This window comes from Zygotorulaspora mrakii, chromosome 3 (assembly GCF_013402915.1).
Source record: "Zygotorulaspora mrakii chromosome 3, complete sequence".
Lineage (NCBI taxonomy): Eukaryota > Fungi > Ascomycota > Saccharomycetes > Saccharomycetales > Saccharomycetaceae > Zygotorulaspora > Zygotorulaspora mrakii.
Window position 1 is genome coordinate 276,896 of NC_050721.1, and position 16,362 is coordinate 293,257.

Here is a 16,362-nt window from a genome sequence, read left to right on the forward strand (position 1 = left end):
GCTTTAACATCAAACGAAGGAGAATAGAAATACATGGTATACCCGGAGTTGCTGCTGGAAGTGCCACATCACTCGCGATATCATGTCTAAGTTGCTACCGATCATCGAAACAGAATTCAGTAAGATTTATAGCGAGTCTTCTTCGTCGCAAGATGCCCTGATAAGGAAGTGCCCCTTGGAGACCCATGATTTCAAGGCTCAACTAAAAAAGTTGAAGGCACATTTGAATAAACATATCCAAGAATCTGAAGCACATATGAGAGGTGAAGACAAGGAGGGAGATGTGAAAAAGCTACGTCGCAGAAGGGAATTGGTTGTGGAGAAAGTTAATAAATGTCATAAGCAATGGGATCTTTCAATTAAAAAGCAAATTAAGCAGACTAGCCAGCAGCATGCGCGCTTCAAAAAAATGGTTTTGAATAAATTGTACGAGTTTGACTTGGATCAAATATGTATCAACAGGTTGCCGCAAGATTCAAAGAAGTACGTTGATAAGGCGATAAGTTTTCACATATCCAGATACAATATTGGCAATCTGGACATCCGAGATAGAGGTTCAATGATGGATTATTTGCGTAATGTTTACGGTGTGTCTGAAGATATCTCAAGCAAGTTTGTTGAAATGGGTCAGATTGTGCAAGACATGAAGAATGGTAATCCGAATACCTGTCTCGATTGGTGCAAGCAGGGTTCGCTGCTTCAGTTTGAATTGCATACTTTAAATTTGATGCAGCTGTTTGAAAAGGGTGATACTTTAAAAACTTACCGGTTCCTAACTAATGACGTCACAGTAAATTCTTTTAAACATAGACATAAGCAGGTGATTACAGAAATTTCTCCTATCTTGACGCGATTGATACTGGGAAAACCTATTATGAACATCAAAGAATTAACTCAGAAACAGCTGGAAAAATGTATATCATTGTTTACTCAAGAGTACTGTAGTCAAAACAATGTATCATTCAATTCACCATTGTTTTTGATTATTTTGAGTGGCGTTATCGCGTTCCAGTTTTTCATCAAATATACATCAATTAGAGCATCTGCGCATGTCGATTGGACAACTGAGAATGAGCTGCCTTTTGATGTTCAACTACCTGATTTTCTGTCTTACTTCAACCCGATATTCATCTGTCCTGTACTCAAAGAGGAGACAACAGAGGAAAATCCTCCTTATGCATTGCCGTGCCATCATATTTTATCAAAGAAATCCTTAGATCGGCTCTCTAAGAATGGTACTTCGACTTTTAAATGTCCTTATTGCCCTGTGAATGCATCAAAGTCCAAAACAAGGAAGGTCAACTTTGTAATGTTATAGCTAGGTTGGCAATCAACAATTCTATACGTTTAAATAATCGGCAGCAAGCAGTAGTTCCAACGCCATTTCCGTTGGAATTTCAAAGTCAGATATGTCCTCTCGACTTTCGTCAACCTCTTGATACTCTAGGTGGTATTCCAAATACTCGACGACTTTTTTAAGAACTTGTGTATCCATGTTATGAAGCTCAATATGAGGGTTCTCTTTTTCGAAAGGGTTTTCTAACATTGCTTTTAAAGTCGATGATATTAGCGCTGCTTCACGACTTATTTGGACTTCTTCATTTTGACTGGATATCAGTATAATTTTCGACATTTCGTTAATCAAACTACTTATAGCAGTTGTGGATCTGGATTACTACTTCGCCTCTTGGTTGCGTAGGGATTATCTTGAACTACTCATTAAATGTATAGAATATTTATTTTTCAAGCTACTTATGCGAATAAACCCATGAAAAAGTGTGTAACGAATAAGTACAAAACAAGCGATTCTAGATCATTAAAAGGGATTTTTAACGACGTTGTAAGATTGATGGTGACCAGAAATCCTAGCTTGAATTGGGAAAAGCTCCAAGACGTCTTTTATCGTAATCGAGAGATCTGTACTTTACAATGGCCTGTTGAGGAAGAATTAAGGTATGCAATATCAACTACTGTCATCGCAATTGAATTGCGAGACTTTTTGCAAATTTTCGATTATAATGGCAATATGATAATAAGTATAGATAAATCTCAGTTTAAGAACGTGATCAGATTTGAATTTGATGGCGCTGAGCAGTTAGTAGTAGCAACTCCCAATTCAGTTACAGTTGTGACCCAGTTCAAACCCCTAGCGTTCAAAACTTGTCGATTAAGTGAGAATATTCAGGATTCCATTTGGGACTACAAAAGTGGGTTGATAATAATGCAGCAGTCACAAGATATTTACAAACTTACAGGCAGCTCAATAGAACTGCTACTCAAAAATGAAGGACAATACACACTTTTGACTAAGGAACATTGGAATAGCAATGGTAATAAAGCTATTCTTCTCGATGTTCAGCATGTCTATGAGCTTGAGATTAATGAGGCTAAAATGACCAAGATATTATCAGATGCACAATGGCACCGAGTGGTTCTATCTCCAAATAATTTCATCTGTTTGTTTAACGTAAAATTTAATAAGTTACAGGTTTTCAAAAGCTCCTCAAGAATACTTTTAGAACATACTCTGGAAGAGACCCCAAAAGGCATTAAATGGTGTGGAGATGATACTATTGCTTGTGGATTCTTGGATGAAATTAAACTCTATGGGCCAGGAAACTCGTATGTTGCATTTTGGTTTCCTCAGGAGATTGCCGCTTTGCACACAGAAATAGATGGTTTGAAGGTTTTTACAGAAGAAAGCGTCCAGTTTATTTCGAAGGTTGAAAAACATACCTCCAATACATTTAAAATCGGCTCTACAGAGTCTAGTGCAATCCTGCTGGACTCACTGGACTTATTGGAGGAAAATGCCGCCAGAGCAATAGAAAACTTGAAGACGATCAATTTAAAACAAGCTGTTACAGATTGTATTGAGGCTTCAAAGGAGGAACTAGATCCTCAATTGAGGAAGAGATTACTGAGTGCTGCCTCTTTTGGAAAAGCTTCTCTCTCCACAGAAGTTTTCAACTCTGATCTATTCGTGGAAGCCTGTAGTGTACTCAGGCTATTGAGTCTCTTGAAAGCGCTGGAAATACATTTAACCGTCAAAGAGTATAGTACTATCACTTTACCTGGCTTAATTACAATTTTGCTGAGGCGACAAGAACATTACAAATGCATTATGATCTGTCAAGCAGTTAATAGTCTGGAGCAGCTACCAACAATTTTCACACATTGGGCCATATCAAAAATAAAGTACTCGAAAGATTCGAACGACGGAGAACTCTATTCATCTATTAAAGAGCAATACTATAGTCTCCCAGATCATATAAAAGCTCATATATCTGAGATTTTCAATACAGCATACCTTGAAGGAAGGTTTGCTCTCTCTCGAAACCTTGCTTTGTTGGAGTATTCGCCGGAAATGAGAATTGCTCAACTACTTCAGCTTGATGAAAACAGCATGGCCTTAAGGGAGGCACTTAAGATGCAGTGCCCTGAATTGAGTACTTCATTAATTTTTAATTTTTGTGAAAAACTAACAACAGCCCAGCTGGCGAAATTATTGATCATGGATATGCCAACTGAACAGTTGTATCCATATATTTTCAGAGCAGACGAAAAGCTGTTGTATGATTACTATCGACAAACCGACCGATTTGTTGATCTAGCACATTTGATACTCTTACAGAGCAAAAATGAAGGCTCAATAAGGATTTTCCTACCTCAGGTTCAAGAGCTATACAGCAAAATTTTAAATAATAACCTTATTAAACAAGACACAGAGCTCATACAAAGGCAGGAAAAGATATGGATTTTTCAGGAAACACTGACAGCAAATCTAGGCAGTAGCTTTTCTGACCTAACTCTCGACCAGACGCTATCTAAGCTGATTGAAATGCGACAGGAAAAACACACGCAATCGTTGATTAAAAAATTTAAAGTCAACGAGAAGAAATTCTATCACATAAAAATAGGTGCTTTGGTGGAAAAGAAAATGTTCAATGACTTGTATCAGTTTGCTATAAGTAAAAAATCCCCAGTAGGGTACGAGCCGTTTTATAAGTGCTTAATGAGGAAGGGATATAAAGGCGAAGCCTCCATTTACATTAGCTTGATTTCCACCATTTCATATGGAGAAAAGATAGAAATGTATGTCAAATGCAAGGCTTTCGAAGAGGCTATTCAGCTAGCCGGGAAGGAAAGGGATATAAAGGGCCTTAAAGAACTTTACAAAAAGATGCCTGCTAATGACCCTCAGCTGAAATCTTTAATCAATGAATATATGAGCAAAATATAATATTAAATAGATAAAATAACTCAAATGAGTCCCCCTTTGGTGTCACTTACAAAATTTCCGTCTCTAATACTCCCTGAACTTGGTCCATTTTCCCCGGTCAACCATCCTGGCACTTTATTTATATCTATGTGACGTCTATCGCATAACTCATGCAAGCCGGCGAATACATCATTACCATAGAGCTTCAGCTTCAACGAAACTTGCCTGTCAGAATCCAGGTTATTGTGAGTTGTAAATTCAACTTTTTCAACTGGAACCATAGATGTATATTTTGAAATGCCATTCACTGTATTCTGAGATTCCGGCGAATTTGCTTCATCTAACGAGTAAATACGGTTTTTAGACCTCTTCAGTTGATACAATTTTGTTGTTTTTACGCCATCTTTCGAACCCTTAAATCTCATCATGCTATTATCTAGTCGCAGCCTCTTGATCTCAGGGTCTTCAGCACTGCCATCATCGGAGGAAACGATATTTTTATCACCAAGTCCTTCAACTAGTATTGCTTTGCCCTTCATAGATTGATGCTCTTGAACGCTACCAAAAGGTGACACCTCAAACGAAGTTTCACCATATGTCGCCCAAGATCCTAAGCTATTCGACAATCGGGAGACACCGAATAGTACCTGCATTGAATGAAGTGATCTCACTGGTGGTATCTCGTTTCGCTTCAGGATTACAGCTTCCCGATCTGAAAGGGTTCTTTCAATGCTTTGAATAATCAGTTGGGCATAAGAATCTTCATCAGGCGAATGTATTATGTTCGGAGAATTCAGAGAGAATGCAACGTAATATGGAGCTCTAGAGGATAATTTCCTACCCTCAGGTAGATTTTCGATATGGCTAGACTTCATAACACTATCGGAAAATGATTTATTTAGATCAAATAGTTGAATTCGACAAATAACAAGTGGTAGTTCCGGATGCTCAAATGTATGTATATTGCAAAGATAGAATTTTTGAAGATCCTTTTTCAATCTTGATACAAATTTGCTGAAATTAATGTGCAAAACCTGTTTTGAGTGCATCGCATTCCATGCAGTTGAAGAAGTCCACGTAAAGTGATCTGGCTTGTACACTACTGAGTAACAATCAATTTGTGCCAGTTGAAAAAGGCTCAGTCCACGGGGCCAGTACTCTAGCAAAATTTTGGAAGCCAAAACACGTCGTTTCACACGCCTCTTCACTAGTTGTTCCAACTTCGCGGCGAGCTGTTCTGATGTCTCGTCTCTTTCGGTCCCGTATTTCGATGCCCATTGCACTACCAAATGGCATAGTATCGTCAACGGTAGTCTTAACAGCTTTTTAAGAACTTGCTTGGTTTCATGCTGAGGAACGTAATCATCTTCTAAATTCATAGACTATCTAGATTAGAAATAGCATCCTATTTATCTTGCATTAAAATCAACATTTCAAAGCAATTGAGCTCTTGTATATTCACAGTTGTCACTTCACGCGTTACCCAGCTTGAAGGTACCGCCTGAAAATTTTTAAGATTGAAAGCTCATCGCATGTCTCAATGAGAAAATCAAAGTTGAAGGCAGATTGGAAATAGGTGATAGCAGGTTATCTACATTTAAATATTCGATTGTTTGAGAACTGCAGGGATATCTGACTAATGGAAGACGTAGAGAACGAAAATTCGCCGCATGGTGTCGGTGAAAATGTTCAGAAAGATGTTCAGGAAGATGTGCAGAAAAACGTCAAAAGCCGCCTCAATAATGATGGGGGATTGGATATGAAGACTTTATTTGTCAGAGGTATTCCAACTGAAGTTACTGATGGAGAATTGGGCGAATTTTTTTCTAGTTTTGCTCCGATCAAGCATGCTGTGATTGTCAAGAATGCAGAAAAAATATCAAGAGGATTCGGGTTTGTTAGTTTTGCGGTCGAAGATGATACTAAAGAGGCTTTAAAGCAAGCGAGGAAGACGAGACTCAATAATCAACTCCTTAGGGTCGATGTTGCCAAGAGAAGAGATCGTACCAGAGAAAATGCTGATAAGATAGCGAAGGCGAAGGCTGATGAGCTTCCAGAAAACATTGCTTCTGCCGCTCGTTTTGATGAAGAATCTTTATTGAAAGGCAAACCAAAGTTAATTATCAGAAATATGCCATGGAGCTGTCGTGATCCCCAAAAGCTAAAGAATATCTTCAGCAGATATGGAACCGTGGTGGAGGCTACTATCCCCAGAAAACGTGACGGGAAGCTATGTGGGTTTGCATTTGTTACCATGAAGAGATTGGCAAACTGCCATAACGCCATTGAAGAATCTAAAGATTTAAAGATCGATGGAAGGAAAGTTGCAGTTGATTTCGCTGTTCAGAAGAATAAATGGGAGGACTTTAAGACGTTATCAAAAGCAGATGAAGACACAGAAAAGGGCGATGAGGCGAAAGAAGAATCTGAATCCCGCTCAACATCTGGAAGTGATGATGAGGAAAGTGATCAATCCGAGGAAGAAGAAGGTGCAGAAAACGAAGACGAAGATAGCGAGGAGGAAGAAGTTCATAAAAAGGCAAATACACCACTAAGGAACACAGTAGAGAACTATTCCATTTTTGTTAGAAATGTTCCATATGATGCCACAGAATCTTCGTTGGCTGATCACTTTAGCAAGTTTGGGCCTGTAAAGTATGCATTGCCCGTTATTGATAGGGAGACTGGTTTGGCAAAAGGTACAGCTTTTGTTGCATTTAAAAATGAGGATGCCTGCAAAAATTGTCTGCGTAACGCACCAGCTGCGGGTGCCACTTCTTTATTGATCGGTGATGATGTTTTACCAGAATACGTGTATGAGGGTCGTGTTCTATCAATATCGCCCACCTTGAAACGGGAAGATGCCGGGAATATGGCCGAAAGAAATGCTGCAAAGAGGAAAGAAGCATTTGGTAAATCGCCTGGTGAACGTGATAGACGTAATATGTATCTCCTGAATGAAGGTAAAGTTACAGAAGGCTCTAAATTGGCATCTCTGCTTTCCGTGAAGGACATGGAGATTAGAGATGCGTCTTTTAAACTGAGAGTAGAACAATTGAAAAAAAATCCATCTTTGCATTTATCGATGACCAGATTGGCCATAAGAAATCTTCCAAGAGCTATGACTGATAAAGGTTTAAAGGCGTTGGGAAGAAAAGGTGTCGTTGAGTTCGCTACACAAGTTAAAAATAATGAGAGGCATCCATTGAGTAAGGAAGAACTTGTAAGGTCAACGAAGGAGAAATATAAATTCATGTCTCCCGAGGATATAGAGCGTCAAAAGAAAAAAGATAGGAAACATGGTGTTGTCACGCAAGCGAAAGTCATCATGGAAGTCAAGGGGTCCTCGGTCGGCAGAAGTAGAGGTTACGGTTTCATCGAATATAAAGATCATAAGCATGCATTAATGGGTTTGAGATGGCTTAATGTGCATCAAGTAACTAAAAGCGAAGTGATGGAGGGACTTGACGAGAAAGAGAAAAGGGCAGCGGATTCAGAAAGTTTTACTGCGAGACGTTTATGTGTTGAATTCGCCATCGAAAATGCAAATGTGGTAAAGAGAAGAAGAGAAAGGGTCAAGCAAGCCAGAGATACATCAAAAAGAAAGTATGAAGACGAACCATCCACTACGGAAGCGGAGGCCAACAAAAGACCTAAGCTGGAGAATGCAGGCGAGGACCAAAAGAAGAAGCAGAGTGATATGAGTGACGAGACCAAGAGGCTCATCGGTATCAAACGTAAAAGAAAGAGTCACAAACGCTAGTCTCTTTTTTAAACGTGTATAGTAGTTAAATTTTGCATTTCGTATGTAATATGTTCCATCCCGGCATGTCTTATAAGGTTGGAGGAATTCGAGTATTAAACAAGTATCGTACTTTGCTAGCGTCTCTTTTTACGTATGGGCTCCGAATTGCGAGTGTTGGTTTGCAAATTACTTCCTGACACGGCGGCAGCAGCAGCAGCAGCAGCAGCCAATATTCTTCTGTTTACTCCGAGACCACCCAAAGCATTGGATGAATTATTGACTGCAGAAGGCGGTTGGGGGTTAGCGTTTTTGTTTTTATGCGTTCCAACGTTCATAATATCATTATCGTTAGTGTGAATTCTTCTTGCTGGATACTTATAGTTGAGCCCTTCAAAAACGTTTTCACAAACAGGATTCTCACCACTCGTAAAGTAGTCGTGATCCAACGCCGCATTAGCATCGATTCTTGTGATAGGATCGTACGTCAAAAGACGGTAAAGCAGGTCTAAGGCGATTTTATCTCTTCCACCAACAGAATGATACCAAGTAGGTAAGCTATCTCTGAACTTGGAAAATTTGGAAAGTTGATCATACTCTGGATACTTTTGAATATGTGGCCAGTCTTTAGAGGTTGGTGTTCCAAGAACTTCTAGTATTCTTTGCAATTGGTTTGCTTGAAATGGAACGCTTTTCTTTGAGTCCATTTTAGCTTCTTCGCCCTTAAATATCGGCTGAAGACCAATAAGTTCAGCAAATATACATCCTACAGCCCAAAGATCTATGGCAGGTGTATAATGTCTTGCACCTAATAAAAGTTCGGGGGCTCTGTACCAAATTGTTACTACAACTTTATCACCTGTATATAACGTCTGCAACATATCGGAAAACTTTCTCGCCAGTCCTAAATCACCAACCTTAACACAACCATCAATCGTAACCATAATATTTGCTGGTTTCAGGTCCCTATGAAGAATCCAATTCTGATGTAAATACGATACGCCGTCTAGAATTTGCCACATGATTGAGGTTATCATCTTTTGTGGTATTAATCGTTTCTCTGGATGTGAATGAAAATGAATTATCTGTAATAAGTCATGCTCAGCATAATCGTAAACCATATAAATGCTTTTCTTTTCCAGAAATATTTCCACAAGTTTTGTGAGATGTCTGTTATTCAATTCTCGACATAAAGCCATTTCACGGCATGCACTTTGTGATATTCCGGTATAATGCAACTGTTCAACACCTTCCCTCTCTGTCTTGAATTTTTTGATAGCAAAGTATAATGAGGGTGGCTTCTTCATGACATTTATTCGCGAAGAGCTACTGCTCGGTTTAAGTTGTTTATCGGAACTAGTGCCATCTTGATTGGGACCTGGTACTTGCCCACTAATCCCGTCTTGTTCATTTACTCTTATGTTCTGAATACTTTCCTGAGATCGCCTGTCAAAAAACGGCATTGACTCTGAAGTAGTCATCTCAGTTGTATTCCTCAGGTTGGATGTGCTACCCTGCATCCTAGAGCCATCATCATCCATTGTGATATCTGTGGCTGCACATGGCATGTTATTAGCTTGTCGTTTGGCTTTGTAGACTTTACCGTAAGTTCCAGCTGCAATATAGCCAATGATTTCATACTTTTCAAGTACGGAAAATCTAGAACCATCCTTCCTAGCTTTATATGGTCCTATCGAAAACACATCATTATTAGCCATTAGCATTGGCTGCTTCCCATGGACATTCCTAGCACCATTTTTCATATCAACAGTTTGCCCAGGCGCGAATTGCTGGGAAGGATTTTGCCATAGGCTTTTCCCCCCAATTTGCTGCTGCTGAAGACGATGTTGTCCATTTGTTTGTGATCTTTGCTGGTATCCATTCGAAACTCTTTCATTGGCATTATACATTATATGATCGACGTAAATATCCCCTGCAGTATATACCCAAAATCATGAATCTACTATCATAGCTTAAGTTTTGAATTTTCATAAATGTAGCATTACTCAAATTGAGAAAATATGGCACCGAGGAAAGACATAACAAAAGCAAGTAACTGCCATAATGATGGTCAGTGCCCGATTCAAGCGACTGTTTCATAAAGACGCTATTTACGTGTGGCTATCTATATCTATTTTTTGTGTAATTTTGTCTTATCCTTGCGTTTCAAAATTGATGTTATTTTGTAGAATGGTGCAAGAAGCCATTTCCCCATGTATGGAGCAGCCCACAAGCTAAACAGTACTCTAAGAGGATATAGAAACTTTACAATGGCATATGAAATTGCCCCAGACAATATTAGCCTGTTTCTGTCAAAACCTTCACTATACTTATCACCGACAAGTCTTTCCATGGCATCACCACATTGATTCAACAAATTCGTGAAATATAATGGAAGTTCATATTGATCTGGCAAATCTAGTTCATAGAACACCCACCATAAACCAAATAAAGGTGCTATTGCGGTCAATTCGTGCATAATCAAAAAAGACGTCACAGTTGATGTAATTCCAGCTTCGCTCAGCTTAAAAAAATAACGTGAAAACTTGGGATTTTGGTTCAGCCTCCTGAGCAATTTGGATTTGGCTATAACTCTTTGAATCTTTTCTTCAGAGTTATTGCGTGGGCCTTGGGTCAAATCTGAGTTATTTCCACTGGGCGTGCTGAAGTGCTTATGAAGCCCAACATATCTATGAAAGGGAGACAGTGAACTTCCGTTCGGTCCTAAACCTCCGTACAGTCTATATACTGGAGACAGTGACCTCATTCGACCATTCATTATAAACCTTATTGCCGCACGCTGTATTGAAGCATAGGATGTGTTTTAATAAATGAATGAAAACCATCGTTTTTCCTGCTCGTACGGCGGGAAGCTTAGCACGAACTTCGTATTACGAAGTCATTATGAATATCAAGCAAGGATAAATTCAAAATACATAAATGTGATATATACACGTTAATGATGTCTTTTAAGGATAATGTTAGGTGACTGTTGACCTCTGGGCTGGATGATTTTTCTTACTACATCCTCACAACGAACGCAGAGGTCATCTTTTCCTTCAACATTGTAATTCCAACATCTGGGGCATTTCTCTAGAAGGCTTTTTTTCACTGATAATGTAATTTTTGACCCATTTTTGAGTTCTAACGGACTTTGTGAATCTTCAATATGCGTGTTAAGATGTACCTCTAGCTTGCTGCACTGCAAAATGTCCTTTAGCTCGTCGGTTGTAAATGGTAATTCTTGACTATCTGTGACAAGATGTACTACCGTTTGAGCTGGGCTATTTATATTCTCACCAAGTAGTTTCAGTTGTGTCTTGAATGCACCAAGAATGACCATTTCATTTTTGGAAAAAGTCTTCATAACTTCTTTAGGGATATCATAAGATGGCCAAGGCCAAAAGGATGCAGATTCTGGTCTTTCCATTTCCTTAAAGTATTGTTGTGGAAAATAGTTCCAGGACTCTTGAACCATTATGGGTAAAATTGGCATCATAATCGCACGATATGTATCATAAATATGAAACAAAGTCGTTTGAACTTGCTGTCTCCTCCGTGAGTCTTTTGCATCAGAATAAAGACAGTCTTTGGACATGTCAAAGTAAAATGCTGATAATTCGTTAGTCATATGGTACTGAACAGCTGCCAAAATTTTGGAAAAATTAAAATCGCGGTAATCCTGTTCAGCTCGATCAAGCAGCTTCTGTAATTTCGATATTGTATATCGATCAACAGGACGTAGGTCGCTTAATGGTAAAATATTGAATGCACCCTCTTTCAAATTGCCTAACAGGAAGCGAAAAGTTAACCTAAATTTCTTGAGGGAATCGGCAGCATGGTTAAACACAGTTTTGCCTGCTACTATATCTGTTGTGAAATCAGCTTGTGCAACGAGATACCTCAAACCATCGACACCAAGAGCAGGAATTCGTAATTTTTTATCCCCATTAATGATCGCTGATGGGGAAATGGTATTGCCTATTGACTTGGACATCTTAATCCCGCATTCGTCCAGTGTGAAACCATGTGTAAGTACTTGCTTATATGGAGGTTTTGGAGTACCTGAGCAAGCTACCTTTGTTAGTAAAGAACTTTGAAACCAACCCCTGTGCTGATCCGAACCCTCTAAATACACGTCACTGAGTGGTTCTGGTAAATCTGTCAATTTCAGTGTATCTTCATAAAAATCTTTCACGATATTCCAAGAAGTTCCACTGTCAAACCAAACATCCATGGTATCTTTGCCCCTTACATATGATTTACTTTGATATTTTAGGCTTGGGGGTAGCCATTCTTCCATATCGCTCTGGTCTTCTGAAAACCATGCATTTATACCTTTTTTTTCGATAACTTTAATGATATGTTCAATTGTTTCTTTGGTCATGAGCGCCACCTCTGGTTCGTTTTTTTTATAAAATGCTGGTATCGGAACTCCCCAGAATCTTTGTCTTGATATGCACCATTCATTTCTACTTTCGATGAAAGATGTTAATCTAGTTCTACCGCGTTCGGGATAAAATTTTATTTCCTTCATGCTACTCAGGGCTAGATCCTTAACATCTTGCAGATCTGCAAACCATTGCGGAGTAGCTCTAACTATGACAGGTTTCTTTGATCTCCAATCGTAAGGATAGGAATGCACATAATGGTGAGAATAATGGAGCATACCTATATCCGTAAGCGTTTTCAAAATTACAGCTGAAGTCTGCAAATCGGATACTTTCATTGGTACACCGTTTTCAGATAAAATATCGTGCAAATGTTTAGGTATATCTTCAAGTTTATAGCGTCCGGTATTGTCAACCGGTGAAAATATCTCCAGTTTATTCTTCAATCCTGTCAAGTAATCATCGGAGCCATGGCCAGGAGCATTGTGAACAAGTCCTGTTCCCGTAGCACTTGTGACGTAATCGGCTTTCAATAAAGGTCGTGGAATACCATCTCTGAGGAGCGGGTTAGTATATTCCAAATCTTCGAGTAATGTTGAAGGAAATTCCGCTAATACTTTATGCGGTCCCAACATTTGCAGACTATCAATTAAATCTTTTGCAACGATGACGTTATCATCCTTGAGTTGAATCAGAGAGTAAGTGAGTTTTTCATTGTAACATATGGCTCGATTGGCAACGAGAGTCCATGGCGTTGTGGTCCAAATAAGGCAGCTGATAGACTGGTTAGCTTCTCGTTCAACGAAGAATTCAACCATGGTTGCTTTAGGTAGCTTCTCTAAGAATCTCAGGTTGGACTCTGAAGTTAAGGGAAATTTCACATATGCCGCTAAGGATTTATGATTTTCATTATACTCTAGTTCCCCTTCAGCAAGGGCTGTTTTAGTTTCCGCACCCCAATAGACAGGTTTATTCTTTCTTCGTATAATGCCTGCAGAGAACATCTCTCGGAATACTGTGAGTTGCTTTAGCTCATATTTAGAACTCATCGTCGTGTAATAGTCATCCCAATTAGTCATAATACCAAATTGTTTGAATTGTTTCTTTTGAGTTTCAATTGCTTTTTTTGCATGTCTGCTAGCCAATGACCTTATTGTTGAAGGGGCAGTGGACTCTAGTTTACTTTCAGCGATGTCTTTTAGTGCTTTCAACTCAATTGGTAGACCATGACAATCCCAACCTGGTTTATAAAACACATACTTGCCTCTAGATAATTGGTAACGGTTTATGATATCCTTGAGAATTTTGTTCAGTGCGTGTCCCAGGTGTAAATCTCCATTAGCATACGGGGGACCATCATGTAGAGTAAACAAATGCTTCTTGACAAAATTTCCTCTCTGCAAGGGATTATCGTATTCCCACACGCGGCGTATAAATGTATCCATTTGTTTCACATACACTTGCTCACAACATTGTGGAATCAGCTTCTCAATACTTATCTTTATATCTGACCTTTTGGGGAAATTAGTATCCGGTAAATTTAACGTCTTTTGATAAGCATGCTGAGAATAACCTCTCCTGTTTGGCCCTAAAAATATTAAGCGTCGAATCATCAATCACAAGAGAAGACTTGCAGTTTGCAAACCTCAATTGACTACTAATCAGAGCTACATTCGGAATTGTTCAAAAGAGAGTTTTTTTTTTTACTGAGTACTTTTTGGTGATGATTTTCATATTCGCTTTTGAAGATGAGAGAGATCTAACATGCAGAAGTGTACTCTAAAAAAACGATTAGTGAAGAGTTGCAGAAAGTGAACAATCTTCACACCTGTAGTCCTCTTGACTTGTCAAGCTGTGGTTAAGCACGGGCAGGTATGCGTCGTGCAGGTGGTGACAAATATAATGGGCGGGCTGAAAAATGGTCCAATAATGAGGAGTATCAGCACTCGATCACTAATTCCAAAAGGCACCGGCGCTGCAATGATAATAGGGCTGGGCTGCCAGTGTTGTCCGTAAATAAATTCATGGTATGGTACTTTACTAAAAACATTTTAAGCAACTATTCGAGAGTCTTCCTATCTTCCGGATCAACAACTGAAGCAGAATATGAAAACAAAGTCAGCAAAATTTTGGAAACAATATTGAAAAGAGCACAGTCTACAAACTTACATTTTAAGAAAATTTGCTGTATAGTCATAAAATTTGCCGAAAGTTGTAATGCAGATACCAATTATATGAAATTTCTGAAATACGACTTCCTAAAGCTGTTGGTGGTTTCGTTTGTGTTTACTGACAGGAGAAAGGGAATCCTTGATTTCAATTTATACTCGAGAATCACAGGAATGCCTGTTGAAGAGATAAAAAACTGTTGCCTAATTGTTCGACCAGTTTTGATGAAGCACCGTGGCCCGAAAAATGAAACAGTTGTTGACGGGACTCCCGGTACGATTGGTACGAGGCAATTACTTGATTGCGGCATAGAACAGAGTGCTGGCACTATTTCGGTTGAAGATCGCAAAACAAATGGTATAGTTTCTGTTGAGGAATCGGGTGTTGAAGTTCACGAGTCGGACATAGAAAACTTCAACAAGATGGGTATAAAAATGGTAAAAGAATATTTGAATCTAGCTTAACCCAAATCAATATATAGAATACATATAACCAATATAGGGTGGAAGCATTTGAAGATCTGAAGAGATCTTTTAACATATTAATGCTATTAAAGCACGTGATGTGTTTTATACTAGCAAGTGTGGCATTTTTCGAAATTCATAAGTAATACCCATTTGGAAAGTTCAATGAGCTTCAGGATAAGTCAAGAAGTAGTAATAGTATCCATTCAGAGGGTAATCAGGTGAGGTAGAGGGTAAATGAAACAGTATTGTTGATCATATGAGTGAAGAAGCGATTTTTTTCAGACAAGCTGCAGAGGCCATAGTAGCGACATCATTAAATGCGGCTGATCTGGATCCCACGATCAAAGAACTGTTGAGTCGTATTAAATACGTAAATCCTAACTTACAGGGGAACCGGAGATTTCAAGATCCGGAACACGCAGTTTCAGAAAGAACGAGTACCACGAACGACAGAACACCAGTGAATTCTGGACATTCTAGTACAAGTACCCGTGAGAATACAGGAGGGTTGATGGAAGACACAAATAACCAATTATTAGAGTATTTCGGAGGGCAGCTAAATTCGACTATATCTGGTGTCAACTCCGAGCCGTTTGTCGGGGCAGTTAATGTAGGAAATGAATCTGAATTTGGATCGAAACCGAAAAAGCACAGTAAAAATGACAAGACAAATCCTGTACAGGGTCATGAAAACGCTACTGATGAGAAAAAGTATCCCTGTGCTAAATGTAACCTCATTTTTCGTCGGTCATCAGATCTGCGAAGACATGAAAGAACACATTTGCCAGTTTTACCTAATATATGTTCACAGTGTGGTAAAGGATTCGCGAGAAAGGATGCACTTAAAAGACATTTTAATACGTTAACCTGTAAACGTAATAGAAATAAACTTTTGAGTATCGGAGGTGATATAAATGAAATTTTAGAGCGGGCTAGACAAACAGGAACAGGTGTATAGTGTTTTGAACCCCAGGTGATAAGAACAAGCTTCTAATAGTTCACTATTTAAAAAGAATGTTTTCTTCGGCGTTGTCGATAGTAACTTGGTTTGACATTGATGATGATACTATGATATTCAATTATAGAGATATATAATTCCTTGGTTTTCTATATCATGAATTGAGATAAGACTAATTGAACTTGGATTAACATCTGGAAAATACGTCAGTATTTATACCTAATACTTCGCACCTATTGAACCATAAGAGAGGACGACGAGTGAAGAATTTTCATCGTCATCACACCATTTCTAGTCCCATAGAATTCACAGTACAACTGTTATTTCATGTTCCATGCCATAGACTCCTTCGTAGTCAGACTCCTGAGTTGTAAACGTCTCGTGATAGATTATCATCCGATATCTTTCCATTA

General features: G+C 38.8%; 10 protein-coding genes across 10 annotated transcripts; 5 read left to right on the forward strand and 5 right to left on the reverse strand.

Moving 5' to 3' along the window:
- Positions 1-82: 82 nt before the first annotated feature.
- On the forward strand, positions 83-1,318 carry RMD5 (ubiquitin-protein ligase RMD5; the record flags this gene model as incomplete). Its single annotated transcript, XM_037287624.1, has 1 exon — positions 83-1,318. One exon carries the CDS (start codon positions 83-85, stop codon positions 1,316-1,318), a length of 1,236 nt encoding a protein of 411 aa, XP_037143519.1.
- A 21-nt stretch (positions 1,319-1,339) lies between these two features.
- Positions 1,340-1,633, reverse strand: ELC1 (elongin C; the record flags this gene model as incomplete). Its single annotated transcript, XM_037287625.1, has 1 exon — positions 1,340-1,633. One exon carries the CDS (start codon positions 1,631-1,633, stop codon positions 1,340-1,342), a length of 294 nt encoding a protein of 97 aa, XP_037143520.1.
- Positions 1,634-1,723: 90 nt separating this feature from the next.
- On the forward strand, positions 1,724-4,243 carry VPS16 (tethering complex subunit VPS16; the record flags this gene model as incomplete). The annotated part of the gene is made up of 1 exon (XM_037287626.1): positions 1,724-4,243. The coding sequence occupies one exon, from the start codon at positions 1,724-1,726 to the stop codon at positions 4,241-4,243; it is 2,520 nt and encodes an 839-aa protein (XP_037143521.1).
- Positions 4,244-4,263: 20 nt separating this feature from the next.
- On the reverse strand, positions 4,264-5,601 carry CHL4 (Chl4p; the record flags this gene model as incomplete). The annotated part of the gene is made up of 1 exon (XM_037287627.1): positions 4,264-5,601. The coding sequence occupies one exon, from the start codon at positions 5,599-5,601 to the stop codon at positions 4,264-4,266; it is 1,338 nt and encodes a 445-aa protein (XP_037143522.1).
- Positions 5,602-5,861: 260 nt separating this feature from the next.
- NOP4 (mRNA-binding ribosome biosynthesis protein NOP4) lies at positions 5,862-7,985 on the forward strand (the record flags this gene model as incomplete). The annotated part of the gene is made up of 1 exon (XM_037287628.1): positions 5,862-7,985. One exon carries the CDS (start codon positions 5,862-5,864, stop codon positions 7,983-7,985), a length of 2,124 nt encoding a protein of 707 aa, XP_037143523.1.
- A 116-nt stretch (positions 7,986-8,101) lies between these two features.
- On the reverse strand, positions 8,102-9,874 carry SSN3 (cyclin-dependent serine/threonine protein kinase SSN3; the record flags this gene model as incomplete). The annotated part of the gene is made up of 1 exon (XM_037287629.1): positions 8,102-9,874. One exon carries the CDS (start codon positions 9,872-9,874, stop codon positions 8,102-8,104), a length of 1,773 nt encoding a protein of 590 aa, XP_037143524.1.
- Positions 9,875-10,095: 221 nt separating this feature from the next.
- MRX11 (Mrx11p) lies at positions 10,096-10,743 on the reverse strand (the record flags this gene model as incomplete). Its single annotated transcript, XM_037287630.1, has 1 exon — positions 10,096-10,743. One exon carries the CDS (start codon positions 10,741-10,743, stop codon positions 10,096-10,098), a length of 648 nt encoding a protein of 215 aa, XP_037143525.1.
- A 177-nt stretch (positions 10,744-10,920) lies between these two features.
- Positions 10,921-13,968, reverse strand: ISM1 (isoleucine--tRNA ligase ISM1; the record flags this gene model as incomplete). Its single annotated transcript, XM_037287631.1, has 1 exon — positions 10,921-13,968. One exon carries the CDS (start codon positions 13,966-13,968, stop codon positions 10,921-10,923), a length of 3,048 nt encoding a protein of 1,015 aa, XP_037143526.1.
- Positions 13,969-14,229: 261 nt separating this feature from the next.
- HG535_0C01480 (uncharacterized protein) lies at positions 14,230-14,988 on the forward strand (the record flags this gene model as incomplete). The annotated part of the gene is made up of 1 exon (XM_037287632.1): positions 14,230-14,988. The coding sequence occupies one exon, from the start codon at positions 14,230-14,232 to the stop codon at positions 14,986-14,988; it is 759 nt and encodes a 252-aa protein (XP_037143527.1).
- A 259-nt stretch (positions 14,989-15,247) lies between these two features.
- Positions 15,248-15,949, forward strand: MET31 (Met31p; the record flags this gene model as incomplete). The annotated part of the gene is made up of 1 exon (XM_037287633.1): positions 15,248-15,949. The coding sequence occupies one exon, from the start codon at positions 15,248-15,250 to the stop codon at positions 15,947-15,949; it is 702 nt and encodes a 233-aa protein (XP_037143528.1).
- Positions 15,950-16,362: the final 413 nt, after the last annotated feature.